At 36.8% G+C, this 21,976-nt stretch overlaps 1 protein-coding gene across 1 annotated transcript in view; it reads left to right on the forward strand.

Moving 5' to 3' along the window:
* Positions 1-21,976, forward strand: part of MMS22L (MMS22 like, DNA repair protein) — a 121,037-nt gene that overhangs the window by 33,274 nt on the left and 65,787 nt on the right. The window contains exons 11-13 of the mRNA XM_052645943.1: positions 2,029-2,148; positions 4,690-4,916; positions 6,769-7,272. Coding sequence (XP_052501903.1) covers positions 2,029-2,148; positions 4,690-4,916; positions 6,769-7,272 — 851 coding nt within the window. The remainder of the gene's footprint in view (positions 1-2,028; positions 2,149-4,689; positions 4,917-6,768; positions 7,273-21,976) is intronic.

The raw sequence follows: 21,976 nt of genomic DNA on the forward strand, positions 1-21,976 counted from the left end.
GGTTGCCCTGTGCACTCTCTCATCTGTTCCCTCCCTGTTCTTTGCCACCTTAAGAAGTGGTTCCATCAATCCATTTTCTTAAGCCAAAACTTAAGAATTCCCCTTAATTGCTATCTTTCTTTCATACCTTAATATAAGTCATCCACAAATTCCATCATAACTCTAAAATTGTCTGCCTGTCTTAATCTTACAGTTTCACAATTATCTCCTAGAATTTTTAGTTGGTGGGAGGAGAAGGAAGTAGAAAAAAGGAGACATTTTAATCTTCTGTAATGAAATAACCACGTACCTTTGTTGAAAAGAGACAATACTGAATCCACTCAACAATTCTTTGCTTAAAGCATACTGTTTCCCAGGCGCCTTCACATTTCCAGCATGTCTGCTTTGTACTTAACCTTTGTCTGCTTTTCTGTTACGCTGGAAGTTCTCTTTCAGCTCTTCTAACTGATCTTATACCTCTGTTCTTATCTGCTATTGTCATCTTGCTTGATCCAGTGTAGCACTTTTGAAACATTCATTTCATGTCACCCCTGTGTTTACAGTCCTGTAAAGGTTTACCAACATAATTAAAATACAGTCCATACTTCTGATTGTGACCTGAAAAGCCTTAAATGAGATATGGTTCCTGACTATCTCTGACTTAATCCTATAATACCAATGCTAAGTCACTTCAGTCGTGTCCGACTCTGTGCAACCCCATAGATGGCAGCCCACCAGGCTCCCCCGTCCCTGGGATTCTCCAGGCAAGAACACTGGAGTGGGTTGCCATTTCCTTCTCCAATGCAGGAAAGTGAAAAGTGAAAGTGAAGTCGCTCAGTCGTGTCCGACCCTCAGCGACCCCATGGACTGCAGCTTACCAGGCTCCTCCATTCATGGGATTTTCCAGGCAAGAGTGCTCGAGTGGGTTGCCATTGCCTTTTCCGATAATACCAAGCTTACTGCTAATTCAGGAAGTTTCCATGTATTTTCTCTGCCATTAGTGCTTTACTTTTCATTTCTGTATGTGGTTGACTCTTTTCCATCCAATCATTTAACCCAAATTCCAGCCCTCAAAAGCTCAGATGTTAAAGAGTCTGCCTGCAGTGCAAGAGACCAGAGTTCGATCCCTGGGTGGGGAGGATCCCCTGGAAGAGTAAGATGGCAACCCACTTCAGTATTCTTGTCTGGAGAATCCCATGGACAGAGGAGCCTGGCAGACTACAAGCCATGTGGTTGCAGAGAATCAGACAGGACTGAGCAACTAACCCTCAAAAAGGCCTTTCAGTTCATAGTTCCTGATAAAAAAAAAATGACCCACATCCTCTGTCCGTTACTCTACCACATTACTCTGCTTTTGTTTTGCTTTTTGCAGTGGTTGTAACTGTTTACATTTATCAGTGTAAACAGTTTGTATCCTTGTTTTGTATCCTCTTTTTCCTTTCTCCCCAAAGTGTAACTTCATTATGCCTAGTACCTTAGACTAGTGCCTGATAGACAGTAAGCTTTGAATAACTGACTGGAATTCAGTGTTATGTCAGCTTTTAACAAACATGTATGTTATTTGATATATAAGTTTAAAGTGTCACTTTTTTACTCTTACTATTGCCACATTCTAAAAGGTTAAAACATATGTACTCTGGCAACGCTCTGAGTTTTAGAAGAATAACTCCTATATTTCTATAAAGAATTACTTAAGTATGATTGAGTCTTCTGTATTTTTAGATAACTTATGCTGCTTTCTGGTTAGGGTTTCTTGTCAGTCTCTGGGTTCAACACTATTCAGTTATTAAATACCTATTGCAGTTATTAAATAATTGAGTTAAAAGTCAAACTGAGTTATGTAATTTCAATTATCATATTAACCTTCTCTAAAGCAGACTTATATACCTTGTGCTGATTCAGACCTTCTGGTCTGAAGATGAGAATGGGTATGACTTGGTGATATATATTTATATTCTTTTCAGGAGCAGGTTATTTGCAGCAGTGTCAAGTTATAATAATGTGTGTTGGTCATTATTTAGTTCCTCACAATTTCAGTTTATTTTTTAGGATGGTATACTAGAAGAGCAGTTACGAATGTATCTTCACTGTTGTTTGACCCTTTGTGATTTCTGGGAGCCAAACATTGCAGTTGTCACCATTCTGTGGGAATATTACAGTAAGAACCTGGTGAGTAAATAGAGTATGAATTTGTTCCTGGAATTTGAACATGATATTTGGGGAATGTTTTTATGGTTTAATTATATATAATTACAGAGATTTCTTAAAGTTAATTTTTCAAAGTAGATTAGAGTAGCTAAAAAATATATGTTTCACATTGTCTAAAGAGCATTGACATAGGGGAATGGAGCATCTGACATCCCTTTTCTCTTAAGGGTGAGTTTAATAAGCCAAGAAATCAGAATTGTGCCAGAAAGATGTTTTTTAAAATCCTCATGTATAAATGTTTTCTAACAACTACTGATTGCTTGCAACACATCGAACAGTTAATGATATCTTGAATAAGAACTAGGCTTGGCATTTGAGTAGCTTCTAGGCTACTAGGCAGAAGCACACACACTGTAGAAAAAAAGAAAAGAGTTACAATACTCTGGAATGCTAGAGGAAGGAGTATCTGGACTTGTAGAAGTATATGGACTTCTAGAAGACTTGATGAAAACTCATAGTTTTTTAAATTGGCCTGGGGAATAAGTAGAATTTTCCAAGTACAGAAGAAAATGAAAATCCAAGCAAAAGGAATAGTGTTTTGAACAAGTGTATAGAGACATGACGGAGAAGGCAATGGCACCCCACTCCAGTACTCTTGCCTGGAAAATCCCGTGGATGGAGGAGCCTGGTAGGCTGCAGTCCATGGGGTCGCTGAGGGTCGGACACGACTAAGCGACTTCACTTTCACTTTTCACTTTCCTGCATTGGAGAAGGAAATGGCAACCCACTCCAGTGTTCTTGCCTGGAGAATCCCAGGGACGGGGGAGCCTGGTGGGCTGCCGTCTGTGGGGTCGCACAGAGTCGGACATGACTGATGTGACTTAGCAGTAGCAGTATAGAGACATGAAAAAACATGATTTATGCCTACTGTGTTAAATAGTTCTAAATGATGAGTCTGAGGTGACTGTGGAGAAATACGGGAGATGAAGAAAGTAGAAAAGTTAGTCCAGGGCTGGATTTTGAAGGGTTAAAGATAACATGCAGTTGAGTTATAATTTATCCAGGAGACATTGGAAAGCAAATATGTGACACATTATGTATGTGTTTGAGAAGGTTTTTTTCTGAAAGTAATATAAAGAAAGTGGGTACAGATGAGATAGTAGTCCACTGTGGTAGTATAAGTAAATAATGCAGCAAATGAGAATTAAAATAGGGACAGTGAATTTAAAAAGAGAGAGTAAATTTGGAAGAGAAAATTTTAAAAGTACATTTAAAGGATTGTTACTTGTATATGGAGAGAAGAGAAGATTTGGGATGTTTGGTTTTCTGAGTAAGTATATAGTGAAATGTTCAATCAAGACAGAAAAAGATATGGAGGAGTTACAAGTAAATTACAAGTTTGGGTCTATACAGAATTGAACTTATTAAAAATGAGAACAAGACCTTTCTCTGAAATGTATGGTCAGTCTGGCTGGAGAAATGACCAATTCTAATTTTCAGGCAGAAGGTATACAAGATGGGTCTGTAATGTCTTGTTATACCTGAAAACAGAAGGTATCCAAGTAAGCTGGAGTTGTGTCAGAAGAACATAGGAGCCTGCTTTAAGGAGCTCCCATTCCCCAGTGCTGGGTAAATTTGGGCATGATAAAGAATAAAGACAGCTGTGGATTATGTGTTTAAATCCTCGAGTTTGTGGTATTTTTAGAAAAGTTGTTATTCTAGAAACTATAAATAAAGGAAAATATAAACTGAATATTCTGAAATTTGAATATTCCGAATATTCTGAAATATTCTGAAATTTACCAAATTTCAAACTAGTATAGAAGGAACGAGAGAATTAGAAAATCACTATCTTGCACATCTGTTGAAATAAGCCATCTGGATGATGAGCATCCCTGGCTGTTCAAATGGTGGGGATCACTCAAATGGATCGATCAGCGTGATCAGTCTTAACATCACAAAAAGAGTGAAAGTCAGAAGTTACGTGCCTCTTTGCTAACTGAAATGGAAAGTACTCAAGACTGCCATTGGAAGATTCTCACCAAAAAACTTGACCTGAATCTGAATAGTCCACTAGATAGAGCTACTAATTTACAGAAAAGATAGCAGATATCTTGTATTAAGATATACATTAAGTGACTCCAGGAAGATGTAAGGAAGATCTTGAAATGTAGCAAGATAGAAGCCCCTAAAGTTAGAATTTAGGAAATGCTGCACAATAAATTACCTGTTAAATGGTATGATGAATCCATTGGAAATTTTTATAGGATAAAAGATTTAAGAAGCGTGTCAACCAAATGCAGTGTGTGAATCTTGACAGTATCCTAATTTGAACAGACAAACTGTTAAAAAGACATTTTGGGGATAATCCAGGAATTTAAAACACTCCTTTGTATTCTGTGCTTGAATGGAATTTTTATTTTAGGGGGAATATGTGGTAATGGCTGTGTACTTTTTATGATTAAGAAGAGTCTGAATTTTAATGAGCTAGTTGGGATTTACAGCTTTCTGTTGTTATTTATTCAGAGATTTAATACTTGTTTTCTGTTTTTTTCCTTTTAGAATAGTTCTTTCAGTATTTCTTGGCTTCCTTTAAAAGGCCTTACATATATCATTAAGTCACCCTTGGCTATGCTAGAAATGGTGAAGACCTGCTGCTGTGATAAACAAGGTCTTGACCTGTATAAATCCAGCAGTAGTTACACTGTTTTCCTTTGCATTTTGGCAAAAGTTGTCAAGAAAGCAATGAAGAACAATGGTCCTCATCCTTGGAAACAAGTCAAGGGAAGGTGTGTGCTATATCTTTCTTTGTCATGAATGTTCACTTACATCTTTGGAGAAGTGTTTTTATGTGTTTTTTAAGGTAATTTGTGCTTGGATGTCTTTATGGTTTATATCTTAAATGTATTTGTTCAAGGACAGCAAAATATGGAGCATTTTGATCTTGCCAATTTGTTACAGTATGAAACCAACCTAATATCCCTAACTTAGGGAAGATTTTAGTCTCTTATTTATCTCATCGGTCCTGAAGAATGAAACCCCATGTATTAAGTGCAGGTATAAAAGACAACTGTTGTTTTTCTTGCCAAAGTTAATTGTAATGTTTCATGTAATTCCTTGCATATATTTTATTAAAACTTACAGAAATAAAAATCATGTCCAGATTATGAATTGGCAGATGATAGATTCAGTCTATAAAATTTTGTGTTCTTTGAGTCCACCAGTCTCACAAGCCTAGCTTTCTTGAATGAAAACTAGCCAGAATATAATAGGAGCAAAACCTCTGATGTCCTCATTTGAGGAGTATGCCATTTTCGTTCCCGGTGTGGTAAAATAAACGTTTGGTCACATTTGCCTAGTGTTGTCCTTTTTTGAGAGTTTTGCTTGTTAAATGGGTGTGACTCTTACTGTCTTCCCTTATTCTACTTTTGCCAATGAGCCCCTTTCCTAGCCCTCTGCAGTTGACTGTTCTCCACCGCTTGCTTAGCTTAAGCAATGGAAGCTTTTGCAGCAGAATACTTACTATTTCTGGTAGATGCTTCTCAGTAATCTCTAAATGAAATTCCTGTTTGATTCACACAAGGAATAATTCTTGGTGATACAGTTTGGATTTTTATCTAGAATATATTTTTTGATGGTATCTTTGTTAAACCTTCAGTAATTAGGTAGCTCAAACAGTAGTTACTTTTCTTTTGTTCTGTTTGCCAGTTTGGTTTGGAATCTTAAATGTTTTTATGGAAAGCATAATACTCTGAACTTTATTGCTTAAAGAAATTGGATTTGTAGTACTGTATACCAAGCCTATCATGGATATGATGGGGAGGATGTGAAGATAATTAGATCTTTATCTTCAGGAGCTTATCAGCTTCATTATTTATAAATAAACATTTAACCTCTCATAAGCATTAGTCATTTCTGTTTTGAATAAACCAATTATAAAAATTGCAGAGAAACAACAATCCCTAAGTAAGATTAAAAATGAATGGTGTTCACTTCTGATCCCTTAATTAATTAAAATATATCAGCTCTTAATTATATTAAGTAGTATTGACAACAGATTTTTAAATGGCTAGTCTTGGATATTTGAGCACTAATAATTTTTCTTTGTGAGTGGGTAAAAATTAATTTTTCCAGTACTTTGCATTGTCTTAACATATAAGTATAGTAAGAGCCAGGTCTTTGTGAAGGGTAGAGGGAGAAAGACTTTAAGGAACATTGTTACATAAAATTGCCCTGTTAAGAGTTCTATAAAGTACATCAAGTTGTACTTAAAAGAATTACGTATTCTTTCTTATTTGTCAATAAACATTGAAAAAGAAAGGTAATGGGGGGATTAAAATAAAAGGAAAAGCCAAGTACTATGTAGAAAATAGTATTTCTACTGTCCTTTGGGGAAAGCCACTGAATCCTTTGATTCACTTATTCACTTGCTGCATCTTTGAGAAATTTGAAGGTTGAGAGGGGAGGCATATTCTATGAGTTTTGTTTTCTAAGCAACAAAAGTGATATAATAGCCCCATTATGTAGAAATAGCTAAAAATTTAGTGATGAGACTGTCATGAGTATTGAGTTAAATGTTATTTTAAAAGATGGATTTTTGTGAATGAAACTGTTAATAATTCATTTGTTTTAATTTTACAGGATATATTCTAAATTCCATCAAAAAAGAATGGAAGAACTAACTGAAGTTGGTCTGCAGAACTTTTTCAGCCTTTTTCTACTGTTAGCAGCTGTGGCAGAGGTGGAAGATGTAGCAAGTCATGTTTTAGGCCTCCTGGATTTCCTCAAGCCTACTTTTAAAACATCTCCTCTCATTTGGAAGGGTCAGATGGCCTTCCTCTTAATGTATACCCAGAAAAATCTGGACATTGGTGTTTTGGCTGAGAAATTTTCAAATGCTTTCCGGGAGAAAGCAAAGGAGTTCTTGGTATCTAAGAACGATGAAATGGGACAAAGACAGACTCTTTGGACCCTTCTTTCTATATATATGGACAGTGTTCAGGAGGTGTTTGAGACAAGCCATTGCCTGCATCCTTCTCATGAAAAACTGCTTAATGATGGCTTTAGTATGCTTCTACGAGCTTGTCAAGAATCTGAACTTAGGACAGTATTGAACTTTCTACAAGCTGTTCTGGCCAGAATCAGGTATGTTTTCCAGTAATGTGCTAATGTATTAATTTGTTTCATATTATTACCTGTGTTGATTCTGTGTTAAAGTTTTCCTTTCGACACACTCATGAAATTCAATTGTAAAGAGAGCAGTTAAAGAAAGTTTTACTGCATTGTAGTGTAAATCAGTAGTTTTCAAACTGTCCTTTCAAACAGCTCTTCTTTGAAAGAAAGCTTACATGCAGGCTTCTAAAATTCAACTCTGGTGCAATCCAGGAGCCATGCCTCTTGGCCCCGTCTTGCCTGTCTGCTGCTGCTGCTGCTAAGTCGCTTCAGTCGTGTCCGACTCTGTGTGACCCCATAGACAGCAGCCCACCAGGCTTCCCCGTCCCTGGGATTTTCCAGGCAAGAACACTGGAGTGGGTTGCCATTTCCTTCTCCGATGCATGAAGGTGAAAAGTCAAAGTGAAGTCGCTCAGTCGTGTCTGACTCCTAGCGACCCCATGGACTGCAGCCCACCAGGCCCCTCCGTCCATGCCTCTCCTAAAAACATTATTATCCAGAGGGATATTTCAGACATTCTAAGCAAGACCATGAACTCAAATCTGAGGTGACTTTCATTGAAACATATGCAGTTTTGTGTACTTAAGGAGATTTTGGCCACATTGTACCATTAAAAAAAAAAAGTTATTTTCTTTAAGTAGTTTGCTGCAGAATTGTAGCCTCAAACACATGAAGTGAGCTGTGCTTAACAGCCCAGTCATGTCCTACTGTTTGTGACCCTGTGGACTATATAGCCCACCAGGCTCCTCTGTCCATGGGGATTGTCCAGGCAAGAATGCAGGAGTGGGTTGCCATGCCCTCCTTTGAGGGATTCCCTACCCAGGGATCGAACCAAGGTCTCTTGCATTGCAGGTGGATTCTTTACCAACTGAGCCACCAAGGAATCCCCAAACACATGAAATACTCCCAGCTAAAGCAGTGTATTCTAAGAGTGAGATAGGATTGTTCTATAGCAAGTTTTGTGTAGATGATATTCACCAGTCAGATCTATTCTCAGATCTACGTGAATTACACAAATATGCAGATGCACTCAGACCCAAACAGTAATGGATGAGAACAGTGGTCATGCTGTTTATTGCCTTTAAGGCTCTTTTCACATAGCAGTTTGACCTTTGAAGTTCATGTTCTTAAGAAGTTAGATACTACATTCAGTGCAGTTAGGTATAGAAATACAATTTTATTTAAAATCATGTCTGAAGTTGATGAAGAGACTGCTTCCCTTTTCTTAGTTGCACATTACAAAAGTAGCATCTTTTTCAAAGATAATAAACTTAATGAAATTTCTGGATTTTGGATATTTCATTACCAATTTCATTTATTAATGATCTTAATTTATATTGGGCTGTGTGTTCATAGAGATCAGTCCATGGGTTTTCACTCATTAGGTTTTATATAGTTTTTATGTTCATGTACTCTAGTTCTTAAGCAGATAATCATCCCTGTATCCCTAAATGTAAGCGGAAGCAAATATTTAGATGGACGGATAGATAAATAGATAAGTAAATGAAGAGCCAACTTCATTAGAGGAAGCTTTTACTGATTCTGGATCTTCTCCATGAAATAATTTGTTTGTTCTCAGTCTAGTAGAGTTTATTAGCAGATGCTATACTTTTCCAAGTGCCAAATTCATTTTGTTCAGTTTTTAAATAAGTAGTAAGCAGTATTTTCCTGTGCTTTTTGGGCACAGTTAGAGATTTCCACATTTCTGGTACCATTTTTGGTTTGTTTATTTATATTCATCTGAATATACAAAGCAAGAAGGAAAAAGAGGGTCTAAAAACTGGTCTAAACCAGCCTGGCGATGTTGCTGCAGCCTGGGCAAAGGAATAGGAGTTTTTAGCTTTAAAACCAAAGCAGTTTCAGGAGTGTTGGGAAAATATTGCTTGCAAGTCCTTGTAAGCTGTTCGCTATAATGCGTTTTTGTTGAATCCATGAGGGTCACTATTCAGAAGCACAGAGGATAGGAATCAAGAGGGCATAATGAAGACTGTCAATTATATAAAATGAGAGTAACTTTACATTTATATTAGGAATTTCTTTAAAATTGGATCTGGTTTGAGTGTGTTAATTTGGTGTCATCTTGAACAGGGGGCAAGGAGTGTGTGGTCTACAGGACTAACCAATAAAAGAGACAAATGTTTATGCTGATAATATTTAATTCTTTGTAGAAATGTTTATTTTTGGTTTTGCTTTATACTATTCAACTATGATCAGAAGCAGTTGCTATAAGGGAATGTGAAATCATGCATAACTTTCTGTCACCAAAATTATCAAGCAGTTTTAACAGAAGTATGAGGTCAGTGTGTGAATGAGAATGGTGTAGTAATGTGCAGGTCATTATTAATGCTGTCATGGCACAGGCACTGCCATCTTTTAAGTTTCTGAAGCTTGCATAGTAATTTGCAACAGTCCTTCAATGAGACTGATTGCAGTACATAAGAGGGACTGTGACTTGCATGGTTTCATTTTATTCCATCAATCTTCAATACTTCCAAGCAAATATTGTCAAGACAGACTTGCTTTAGTTTGGGATATTTGCAGGGTAAGGGCCCCAGAGATCATTCAGGATTGTTTACCTTAAAAAGGAAAAAAGAAGGGAGGGAGGGGAAACACAAGAAAAGTCCTCTAGGTATTTGATCGTAAGGAGATGTGTTCCTGATCTCTTAACTCCAAATTTGGATTCATTGAGGTTCTTTCCAGAGGACTCTTTTGGGTATGCTACAATATTTCTACTGTTAATATTATTAGGAAGTTCAAAAATAATTTGAATCATTGTTAAAAATTAAAGCATAAGCATTTCGTTTTCTTTTAAGTTAAGAACAAAGCTAAATTCTTGAATTTTGATTTAGATGGAAAAGGTCGGTTACATAGATTGATGATATTTATTCCTGACTGCATCCCTGACAAAGGAAAGAATGAAATACTTTACCTTAGCAATCTCTTCTGTTTTGTAATTCAGGTGGGAGTAAGGTACCAGTCCTTGCATAAATGTGTGTGCAGGATATGTGCCTGTGTGTGTGTGTTGTGTGTATGTGTGTGTGTGTGTTGAACTGGGTAATAGTTTTATAACTGTATGACAGTGAAATTATAGGTAGGAAGGAACTAAGATCACTGATTATAGAGAGAAGCGGCTCCCTCTAGGCTGTTAAGAAATAATAACTTCATATGCCACTTTCAGCTAACTGGAGCTGATGGCTCACCAGAGCATTCTTTATTGCTGATTAAGTAGCATTATGAAAATACTGACTTGGTTATGTTAACTAAATGCCTCCATGTTTAAAACTCCGAATGTCAAATAGTTTTAGCAGTCATCTTTAACATTTCACATTACCTTTCTGGAATCATATTTCTAGTTCTCACTTGGCTGTTATTTGAGGTTAATATAAAAATGGCAGTCTTTCATTTGTGGAGTTAGGTGTAGCCAAAAGCTTTTCTTTAATTATATCCATTCATGCTGCTATAGTTAAGGGTCTGTCAGCATTTCCATTATAAACCTCCATTTTCAGAGTTTTATAACACAGCTCTGAAAATTAGCTCTGGGCAAAAACTTGACATGCAAGGCCTCATGAGATTCTCCCTCCTCCCCATCCCCCTGTTTCATTTTTACTGAAGTAGAGGTGAGTGATTTCAAAATGCCTTTTGGCATCTGCAAATATCATTCGGAGTTTAAAAAGAAACAATAAATTTTCAGGCTTTGTACCTGTTTGTTCTACCACTTAAGGGAGGTTGTGGACTTATGAATTTAAGTCAAATGGATATTGATCAACTGACATCCTATCTTGTATTAAACAAGAGCCTGGTTTCAAAGAAGTCTAAAGGCAGCTGAAAACTTGTCTAAGATGTCAAATGTGCAGACTAAGAAATAGTTCAAAAGGGAAGATGACCTGTTTTTGATATTCCATGTGCTCAAGTGCGACTCCTTAAAACGTTTAAGATTCTTTTTTCTGGCTTCAAAATACATTTGAAAATACATACATTTTTTCATTCTTTTTTTTCCATGAACTTGCAAGTTCATCTGTTAATATATCTTTTTTGACATTTGGGATGGGTGTGTGTGTGTGTGTGTGTGTTTGTACACATTATACAAGAACTATGTAGCATTCTCAAATATTTTCCATGCTCAATAGTTCTAGTTATTTTAAGATTTATTGGTATGACAACATTTATTCTAAAAACAAATTTTATTTTAATCTTTCCTTTGGGAGAGAACTGGAGATTTTCTAGGCAGGGAAGGAGATAGTTCAAAAGGAAATATTCTTGTGAGGCTGTGCTGATCGCCAAATAATTTACATGATTTTTCAGAAAAAAATAGAGAACTCTTGACAGTATGCAAGCCTTTTCTTCCTTTTTTTATTGAGTGTTCTATTAGTATAATGGGTTACGGCTTTTAATTACTGAAGAATTGTTTACTACAAAACAAATTAAAACCAATATGATTTTTTTTAATCATCAAACTATTTTGACTTATTTACCTGCAGAGTTTCATTAGTATACCCCAGATTGCCCAAAACATCTGGGGTTCTGCTGTTTCATCATGTGTATATACGAACATCTGTCTATATGTACATATATGTGTGTGTGTGTCATATATACACATAGGTACATCATTTATACTATGTATATGAAATGTATACTCTATGCAGATTTTGATTTGATACAGATTTTTAGGACAGTGTTCTAATAATTTGAGAGAGGGAGCACATGAGTATGCCCCATGGAAAAATACATTTACAGTTTTTATTTGAAAAATCAGACAGTTGTGTTGCTCACTAAGAGTGATCCATCTACCAGTTTTGGTTGCTTCAGAGAAAGCGTAAGCATCTCTAAGGGAATATAGTAGTATTGATATTGTGGAAATATATAAAATGTATAGATTTCTTTTCATTAAATAGTTCATAATGAGATTTTTACATGTATACTGTGAATTAACTTTTTTATTTGCTTATGTACTCTTTGCCAAGCTTGAATTGTGCAAAGCATAGCCCTTTTATGTTACATATTTTATAAATTCATGCAGTAATATAAACCTCTTACCCTAATAACTTGGAAATTATTATTTTGCTGAAACATATGCTATTTACTTAATTTTTCATGTATAAGAGTTAATATTTGGGTCATTTATTTAGTCTCCAACTAGATCTATTAATAGATACGCATTCTCCTTGTATAAGTACAAAGTGATTCTTTTAAAGTACTATAAGGGAAAAGTTATGTGTCCAAATTTTAGCCTTATTGGTAAAATGGGGATAATAGCACCTCACCAGATTATTTTAAGGGTTAATTATAACAGTAATAATGTGAAGTACTGACACAGTGCCTGGTATGTTAGTAATTGTTCAACAAATGGATGTTCCTTTTATTATCATTATTACTGTTTTCAAAAGAGGCCATAATGTATTCATTTCTTTGTACTACACTTTATGCCTGGCAACCTCAGTGTGCTCACGTGTGTGTGTGTGTGTGTGTGTGTGTGTGTGTGTGTTTGGGCTTAGATGGTTCTTAACCCCTTCCTAATATAACACCTTTTACGAAGTGGACAGCTCAGTTGGTAAAGAATCTACCTGCAATGCAGGAGACCCCGGTTCAATTCCTGGGTCGGGAAGATCCGCTGGAGAAGGGATAGGCTACCCGCTCCAGTATTCTTGGGCTTCCCTTGTGGCTCAGCTGGTAAAGAATCCACCTGCAATGCAGGAGACTTGGGTTCTATCCCTGGGCTGGGAAGATCCCCTGGAGAAGGGAAAAGCTACCCACTCCAGTATTCTGGCCTGGAGAATTCCATGGACTGTATAGTCCATGGGGTCACAAAGAGAGTCGGACACAACTGAGCAACTTTCACTTTCATTTTTGATGTATAAATGAGTTAGTGGCTTCCCTGGTGGTGCAGAGGTTAAAGCGTCTGCCTGCAATGTGGGAGACCTGGCTTCGATCCCTGGGTCGGGAAGATCCCCTGGAGAAGGAAATGGCAACCCACTCCAGTATTCTTGCCTGGAGAATCCCATGGACGGAGGAGCTTGGTGGGCTACAGTCTACGGGTTGCAAAGAGTTGGACACGACTGAGCGACTTCACTTTCACTTTGATGTATAAATGAGTTAGTGTCTATGGTGTAAAAACATGGATTGCAGAGAACATGAACATTGCCTCACAATTATAGAACTGTTGGAAATTGTGATTCTGTGTTACTAAGATGATAAGGAGCTGCTGTAGAGAAAGAAGAGTAACTTTTTAAGGTAGAAATGTGATATGTATTAATATTCTTCCTTTATATCTAGTTAAATGAGAGAATTTAAGTCTTCTTTGGAGGAGCTTGTTTATGATCCCAACTTTATTCTCACTGCCATTTCCTCCGTGTTAGACCATTATTAATGTTTGCCTGATCTTCTGGCCTTCTGTGCCTTGCCTCCTCAGACTACCTACCTCTGTTTTTTTAATTGGCTTTTCTGAGATATGTCACTTTTCACAATTCACTTATTGACCAGCTTTGTTAAGATAAAATTCATATACCATATGATTAATGGTCTTAGTATATTCACAGAGTTGTGTAACCCCTACCACAATTTTAGAACAGTTTATCACCCCAAAAAGAAACCCCGTTAAACCATTAGCAGTCACTCCCCATTTCCCCAACCCCCTTTCCCTCGCAATCACTAATCTACGTCTACCTCTATAGATTTACCTGATTTGGACCTTTCATACAAATGGACTCATACAACACATTATCTTTTGTGACTCATTTCTTTCATTTAGAATAATGATTTGAAGGTTTATCCACATTAAAGCATGTACAGTACTTCATTTCTTTTTATTACCAAATAATCCACTATATAAATTGTGTGTTAGTCGCTCAGTTGTGTCTGACTCTTCGCAACCCCACAAATTGTAGCCCACCAGGCCGCTCTGTCTTTGGAATTCTCTAGGCAAGAGTACCAGAGTGGGTTGCCATTCCCTTCTCCAGGGGATCTTCCCGACCCAGGAATTGAACCCGGGTCTCCCGCGTTGCAGGCAGATTCTTTACTGTCTGAGCCAACAGGGAAGCCCCCTCTATGAATATGCCAGATTTTATTTATCCATGTAGCAGTTGATGAACACTGAGTTGTTAGCAAAAAAGTGCAATTATGAATATAACATTGCTGTGGACCTTCATGTGCAAGTTTTTGTGTGGACGTGTTTTTATTTCTCTTGGGTATATACTTAGGGGTAGAATTGCTGGGTCATGTGATAACTCTGACCTTTTAAGGAAATGCCAAACTGTTTCCATTGCACCATTTTACAGTCCAATCTATACAACCCAACCTTATCCGACCTGCAGTAAGAATTGCAGTTTCTCCACATCCTCACCAATGTTTGTTGCTACATGTGTTTCTGAATGCAGTGATTTTAGTGGATGTGAGGTGATAGATTAGTATCTCATTATGGTTTTGATTTGCATTTCCTTGGTGGCTAGTGGTGTTGATCACATGCTTTTCATGTGCTTGTTGATCATTATGTCTTACTTGGAGAAATATCTATTTGGACCCTGTGTCCATTTTTAAATTATTTGTCTTTTTGTTACTGAATTATAAGAATTCTTAATAAATTTAGATACAAATCCCTCATCAGATATGATACACAAATATTTTCTCCCACTTTATGAGTTATCTTCTCATTTTCTCTCTTTCTTTCTTTTTTTCTTTTTTTCTACTTTTTGGCCACACCGTGTGGCGTGTGGAATCTTAGTTCCCCAATGCAGATTCAAACCTGAGCCTCCTGCATTGAAAGGTGGAGTTTTAACCACTGAACTGCTGGGGAAGTCCCTTTTCACTTTAACATCTTTTGTAGCATAAATTTTAAAAATTTTAATGAAGTCCTATATATCTATTTTTTCATTTGTTGCTTCTGCTCATCTGATATTCTCTTGCCATATTTATCTTGTTGGAGAGCAATTCTGCTTATGTCATTCTGTACTTTAACACCTTTAATGACATCCTGATAAGACACGAGAAAGTGTAATGTCTAATTCCTTATCACAGTTTTTGAAGTTATCCACAGTCTGGCTTTACTTTATTTCTGTACCTTTTTCCTGTGGTTCTCATTTAATCAAATGAAACTATTAATTACCAAGATATCTCCTAAATCTTTTTTACTGTTACATTTTCCTGTCAAAACCAGTTGAGGGTTCAGATCAGAGAATGGCCAGGACAGTAGAGCTAGATCTGAGGACTGAATAAGCTGCAGATATGTGATAACCAATAATTAGAAAAGGGTTAAATTCAAGGAGTGAAAGCAGTTGTTAAGATCACCAGTCAGAAATGGTCAGTGTTGGTGACAGCAGGCAAAGAGATGGGGTGGCAGAATTCAGGAAAATAAAGGGGAAAACCCTCAAAAGACTTATTTAGAGGGATTTGGGAAAAGGAAAAGGTGATTTGAGAAGTTAGTAGTACCTAGATCAGGGCTAGAGATGCAATCAGTGAGCTTCAGATAGGAGCATTGTACATGGGAGAAGTCAGGATTTCACGCTGTAGTGGACAAATCCCCACCAGTGAGTTGTGCTTTTTTTCTTCTATGTATTAAGGAAGTGTTTGTGTGTTCTTCGTATTGCTATGTCGCATCAGTCATGTGCGACTCTGTGCAACCCCATAGACGACAGCCCACCAGGCTCCCCCGTCCCTGGGATTCTCCAGGCAAGGACACTGGAGTGGGTTGCCATTTCCTTCTCCAATACATGAAAGTGAAAAGTGAAGTCGCTCAGTCATGTCCGACTCTTAGCGACCCCATGGACTGCAGCCTTCCAGGCTCCTCCGTCCATGGGATTTTCCAGGCAAGAGCACTGGAGCATAGTATAAAAAGCAGGAGTTTTAGGGTCAGTAAACCCGAGATCAGATTGTCCCTCCTTTGCTTACCAACAGTGCCATCTTGAGAAGTTAATTAACCTTTTCTAAGCTTCAATTGCAAATTTGTAAAATAGTCCTTACTTTATAGGATCTGTATGAATATCTGTTTAGGTCTCTGCTGTCCATACACACTACCTGTGTGTGACAATTTAATGAATATAATGTGACATACAATGCCTCCGTTGTACTAGTTCCATACCAGATGCCCAGTGGCTATTCGTAGTTAGTGGCTGTGTAGTGGGCAGCAGCAGAGCTCTCGGGCAGCACTGACTTAGATGCCGTGCCTCCCCAGACCACTGATCAAAATAATCTCTCAATATGTTTATTGTATTCATTTACGTTTTCTTCATTTTTATGTGAACAGTGTTATCCTTTATTCCAAGCTTCTCTTGAAATGTATGCGTGTCCATATGTCCACAGTCTTAAATAATCTCACTTTCCTTCGGATTTCTTTAACACTTTCTCTCAAATGCTCTTTATTGCTTTCTACTTTGTATTTTTTTTTCCCCCTACAGAGGATACATCAAACAAATTATTCAGCAAATCCAGCTAATATTTATGAGTGCCTGTAGTGATAACAGGCATTATTGTAGGCAGGCACTTGGCATACATCTGTAAACCAGTTAAGTGCAGTGTATATGATATGCACTCATGTATTTCTTACATGAAAGACAGACTGAGAAAATATAAGGGTACTTTAAGTGTTTATTGAAGCTATCACCTTTTCGTCATTTTATATTACATTATTTCAACCACTCAGTATTATTTGGTAATGATTTATACTTGTCCCCAGATTTTACCTACTTATCCAACAATTGTTGCCAGTATCCACATGAAAGTAGAGAACAGTATCTGTGCAGCCAGGCTGTGGTTTAATGGATTTAATACATAATCTGAATTTCAACTCTGTGCTTTTTGTCTTCTGAGCACCATTGGGCAGGAGGGACTTCCAGAAAAATGACAGGAGTCCATTCTTCTCAATTAATTGGACGGTTTTTGATGTTATAGAAAAATGAAACTCATGTCTACTCTAGCTGAAAATTTGGGACCATTTTTTAATAACCAAAACTATTCTCCCACTAAAATATGGAAACAGGTGGAGTAAGTGGGCCTTTGAGCTTTTCCCTTGCTTTTGAGAGTCTCCAAAACCTCTCCATCTAGGCTGGGTCCACAGGAACACTTTGAATGTAAAAGTAGAGATCACCTGTATTTGGGTTGGATTGGAAGCAAGGTATTAAATATTTGGAAGAGGGAACTGAAATAATGGAATGGAGGAAATACTTGATAAAATAATTTAAAGCAGTTCCCTGGAGTGGAAGCTTCCTTATTGAAAGGGCCTTTTGAATGACTGTAGCACAATGTAAGAAAATAAGACTAACAGCAAAGCACAGCTGTATGAATTTCAGAAGGCTTGGTACAAGAAAAAGGTATCAAAGTGTCCATGGATGTCTCAGTCTTAGCCACTTTTCTTAATCTTCTATTTTTTTTCTGTTTGCTGTGCCCCTGATGTAATCTCCAGTTATAACCTAGGTCAGATCTAATACTTAGCCTCATCTCCAAAATTATAAAAGTAGAGAGGTGAATAGAACTTTATAGATTTTTTTCAAGATTACTTTCAAGAAGTAGGTGACATAGTTGTTTGCAAAGTTTGAATGAAACAGTAAATTCCACCTCTCATAATTAGGAAAAGGAAGGTAAGAGTGGCATAAGAACACTGAAAAAAACTGTGATAAACATTAGGATAAAAAAGGACAAGGGCAAAAGAAATATACTCTGGAAAGAAAACATTTCATTCTTTTGAAAGTGGATGAGCTCAGGGAATAGAAGTGCCGTGATTATTTTCTGTACCAAGCAGTGGAATATTTCTCTTTAGCAAAATGGAAATAAATCAAAAGATGCTGGGATGACGTGAAAGTTACTTTCCCCAGTCTTACTTACATGCCTGTGATTCCTTTTCTGAACTCCATGGTTCATTACAGGTATTTGGACCACCCAGATCTTTGAAGCTTTGGATGAAATTCAGTAGGCTTATAGGAAGGCATTGGCTACTGTGCTGTTTCATGGCACCACACAGGTCTATGTTTCTTAAACCAAAGATAAGTTGTTATAATAAATATATTAAAGACAGGTAAATCCCATTTGTGTTGGGTTTGCTGAAGTTAACTTGTTTCCAACTGTGGAATGGATAAAAAGACCTGAAATTATGATTTCAGTAGGGAGACCCAGTCTTAAGAAACTCAGGAGATAAACTACTGTTGTGGCTTTTGGCTTTAAAAGGGAAGTGCTCAGAGGAAACAAGTGAGGAAGCAAGTAATAATTTAAGCATTTACATTCAGTAAGTGTAGTACAATAAACCACTCACTGTTTTTTTAATGATGTGACGTGTCAGAGAAGGAAACTCATTTCTTAATTATCCCATTCTTTTTAGATTAATAAGACCTCAGAAGGCACTATAAATTGTGGAAAAGTAGATTTATTATAGTTTAAAAATGTTCCTAGATATCCTCACCATCTTCTGATAATTCCCCTAAAGTTATTTTAAGATGTGTTTCTTAGAAAACATCAGAATACATTTTTGTTTTATGATATGGATTTACTTTTGCCATCATATGGCCTGTAAGGAACAGTTCCTTACCTTTCACCATCTACCTTGTGGAGAAGGGTAAGTAATCGCTCTGTTTCAAATTTTATTTATATTTTAACAAAATTGAGAACAACTATAAGGAGTGAAACTAGCCTTTGGAACTCTTTTAATTTCAATTGTTTCTTCTTTACCTTACAAGATATATATTTTTCTCTCTTTAGGATATCTCTTGTCAGATTTAAGGCTTATTTAAAATGAAAAGAAAGCTAGAGCAATTTTCTTTATTCCATTTCAGTCTCCTAAGGCCTATTTCCCCCTGGTGAGCTCATAGCAACAGGGGGGTTTAAGGGAATTCAGCTTTCTGCAAATTAATGTCTCACATCATGAAAATTCAGGACTTTTTTTTTTTTTATCTTGAAAAGTAATACAGTGAGTGCGAGTATTATTTCTTGCCAGCGGGTGGAAGATGAATGATTTTGTCACAGTTTTACTGCTTGATGAGCAGTATCCTGAGGGTCAGGCTTAAGTCTGTGTCACTATGCTGCTCATTACTCTTGAGCTAAATAAGGGCTGATTGGATCTAAATTGCCTAGCACATGGGCCACAGATGAGCTCAGTGAGCAGGGGATGACCTGCTATTCAGTCTGGGAGTAACCCCGGTGTGCAAATGCAGCATTAGAACACCGTGGGAGAATGAGAGGCTACCGGCTGCTGCCAGCAAAAGAAATCGAAATGTAAAAACTCTTTGATGCTGTGATGTTAGAATTTGAAATGTAGGAAGTGACAGGTTGATGGTACTTATCAGCTTTGGCTGGATTAGAGAACAGTGTCATCTTGCTTCTATAATGACAGAAGAATGAAGCCAGCAGCTAACTACTGTGCAGAGTGAAGCCGCTGCCGTTGCCACCAGTCGTTGCTGCCTCCTACCGGCAGTTTTCCTGGAAACCAGTAAAAGATAACGAAGAAAAGAGCATCCTCTATAGATTTCCAGGAATTTGGAACTCTTTGGTGATGAAAAGCTGCCCATGATAGGAGGCAAGGGAAAACGGTATTTTAGAGCATACTTAATAGTAAATTGCATTATTACTGAGAAATCAGTTTTTCAAAAATTTTCTAGTTAACCAAGAGTTAAGGCATTTATGAAATGAATCTACCCAGAGCAAAAAAGCCCTGTATACTCTTCCTGTAGTAGTTTTCATTCAGGGGCCTCGTTAGGGTTTGTTTCTGTCTCAATTATGTATTTTTATAAATAACAACACTTTACTAACAATCTTCAAAATCTAATTCAGACTACCAACCAGTGTTAGCACAGTTTCCAAGGTACCTGATAAAAATATCAATACGAAGTGAAAAATGCTCTTGATTATGTAGCTTATGTTGCATAAATCTCCTTCCTAAGGAGGGGATGGGAAGGAAGGAAAAGTTTTTTCCTGTAAGTCAAATGATTTAAAAAAAAAAAAAAAAAAGCAAAGCCAGCATAACCCTATGATGTAGGAATACTTTTGTTTCACTTTATTCCTGCAGTTGTGATTTAATAAAAAAAGAATCAGTGTTAGGCTATTATGTTTATGATATACAATTAGAATGAAAAAAATGGGGTTACGTACTATTTAGTGGTCTGCTTTTTTTCACTTAATGTATCATCAATCACTTTCCATATCAGTGACATCTACATTATTTTTAGTGATTTCACAATATTCTCATAGTTTACTTGACCAGTTCTTACTGGTAAAAATTTACACTGTTTTGAAATTTTCTCCAGTAGATACAAAGTTGTGATGAATGCCTCTTTGAGTTTCTTGGTAGGGTTCTTGAGAACTGTTGTGCAAATTGTGCACTGCACAACTCTAAAGGTACCATTCCCAACATTGTAAATGAGACTTTGACCTTCGTGGATTTGTTTGATTATACGTGGAAGATACTTTTTAAATGATTAGGTTTAAAATATAGAGCCTTAGACATAGTTTTGTTTTGTTTTTTAATTGGGAGATGGGAAAAGGGGACAACTGAGGATGAGATGGTTGGATGGTGTCACTGACTCGATGGACATGAGTTTGCGCAACTCCAGGAGTTGGCAGTGGACAGGGAAGCCTGGCATGCTGCAGTTGGGGTCACAAAGAGTCAGGCATGACTGAGTGACTGAACTGGGAGCCATGATTTAATCATTTTCAAGGTTTATATTTACACAGATTGAAGGCAAAAGGAAAAGAGGATGGCAGAGGACGAGATGGTTAGGTAGCACCACCAACCAAACAACAAAAAATACATAATTCGATACCTTCTACAGAAGCAAATTTTCAATTAGTAGTAGAAAATCTTAGACTAGAAAAATAAAGATTTTTGCCCTCTTTGGAACCAGACTATAGTTCTATAGAAAACTACAGAGATAGAAAACTTGTAGAGTTTGTAAAGTTTTCAGTATAAGTTAAGTACTCAAAGTCTCTAGGGAGGGTTTTTAGTGCTTCTCCGTGTTATTTTTATATTATCAAAATTCACCTATCCTTTAAAGAATATAAATAATGTACAATTGTATGCTGTAGAAAGTAAAAGTCATTCCCTTCCTACAACTACCTCCCATAAAGGGAAGTACTGTTAACACTTTGTGGAATGTTCTTCTAAACTGCTGTTGCTTCTCCTTTTATCCATACTGCTGCTTTTACCACCTATTATTTTAAGTGGGATTAGATTATACCTTGGAAATTTCTACAACTTGAGTTTTTTTTTTTTTTAATGAAAGGGATATCAAAGGCATCCTCTAGATACACATATTATATAAGACGGCATAGTTTCTTTTTGTATAATAAACTTTATTTAACCCCTGTGAAAATTTAGCAGTTATAGGTGGTTTTAAGTTGGCTTGGCTCTTGATTTTTCAAGATCCTGGTTGAAAATTTAGGTTGCTCAGTTTATTCAGGATATTAGTTGTAGTTCTGTGAGTTAATATATCAAGCATCAAAACCAGCAGAGCACATTACCACTTCACTCATTTTAATTTCTATCAATCACACGTGGAATTACCATTACATCCTTTGCTTATAGTAAAAAATATTGCTGTATTTTTTTCAAAAGGTTGCAGATGTGAATTTTAATTCTGACTCTGCCACTTTTCTTTCACTTGAATCTTCAGCAAGTTGTGTAATCTCTTTGAACCTCAATTTTTCAAATCTGTAAAATGTGTGCGATAATATATTAAAGAACTGGTTTGAAGCCCCAAAGAGATAACAT

This window comes from Budorcas taxicolor, chromosome 9, assembly GCF_023091745.1.
Source record: "Budorcas taxicolor isolate Tak-1 chromosome 9, Takin1.1, whole genome shotgun sequence".
Classification (NCBI taxonomy): Eukaryota; Metazoa; Chordata; class Mammalia; order Artiodactyla; family Bovidae; genus Budorcas; species Budorcas taxicolor.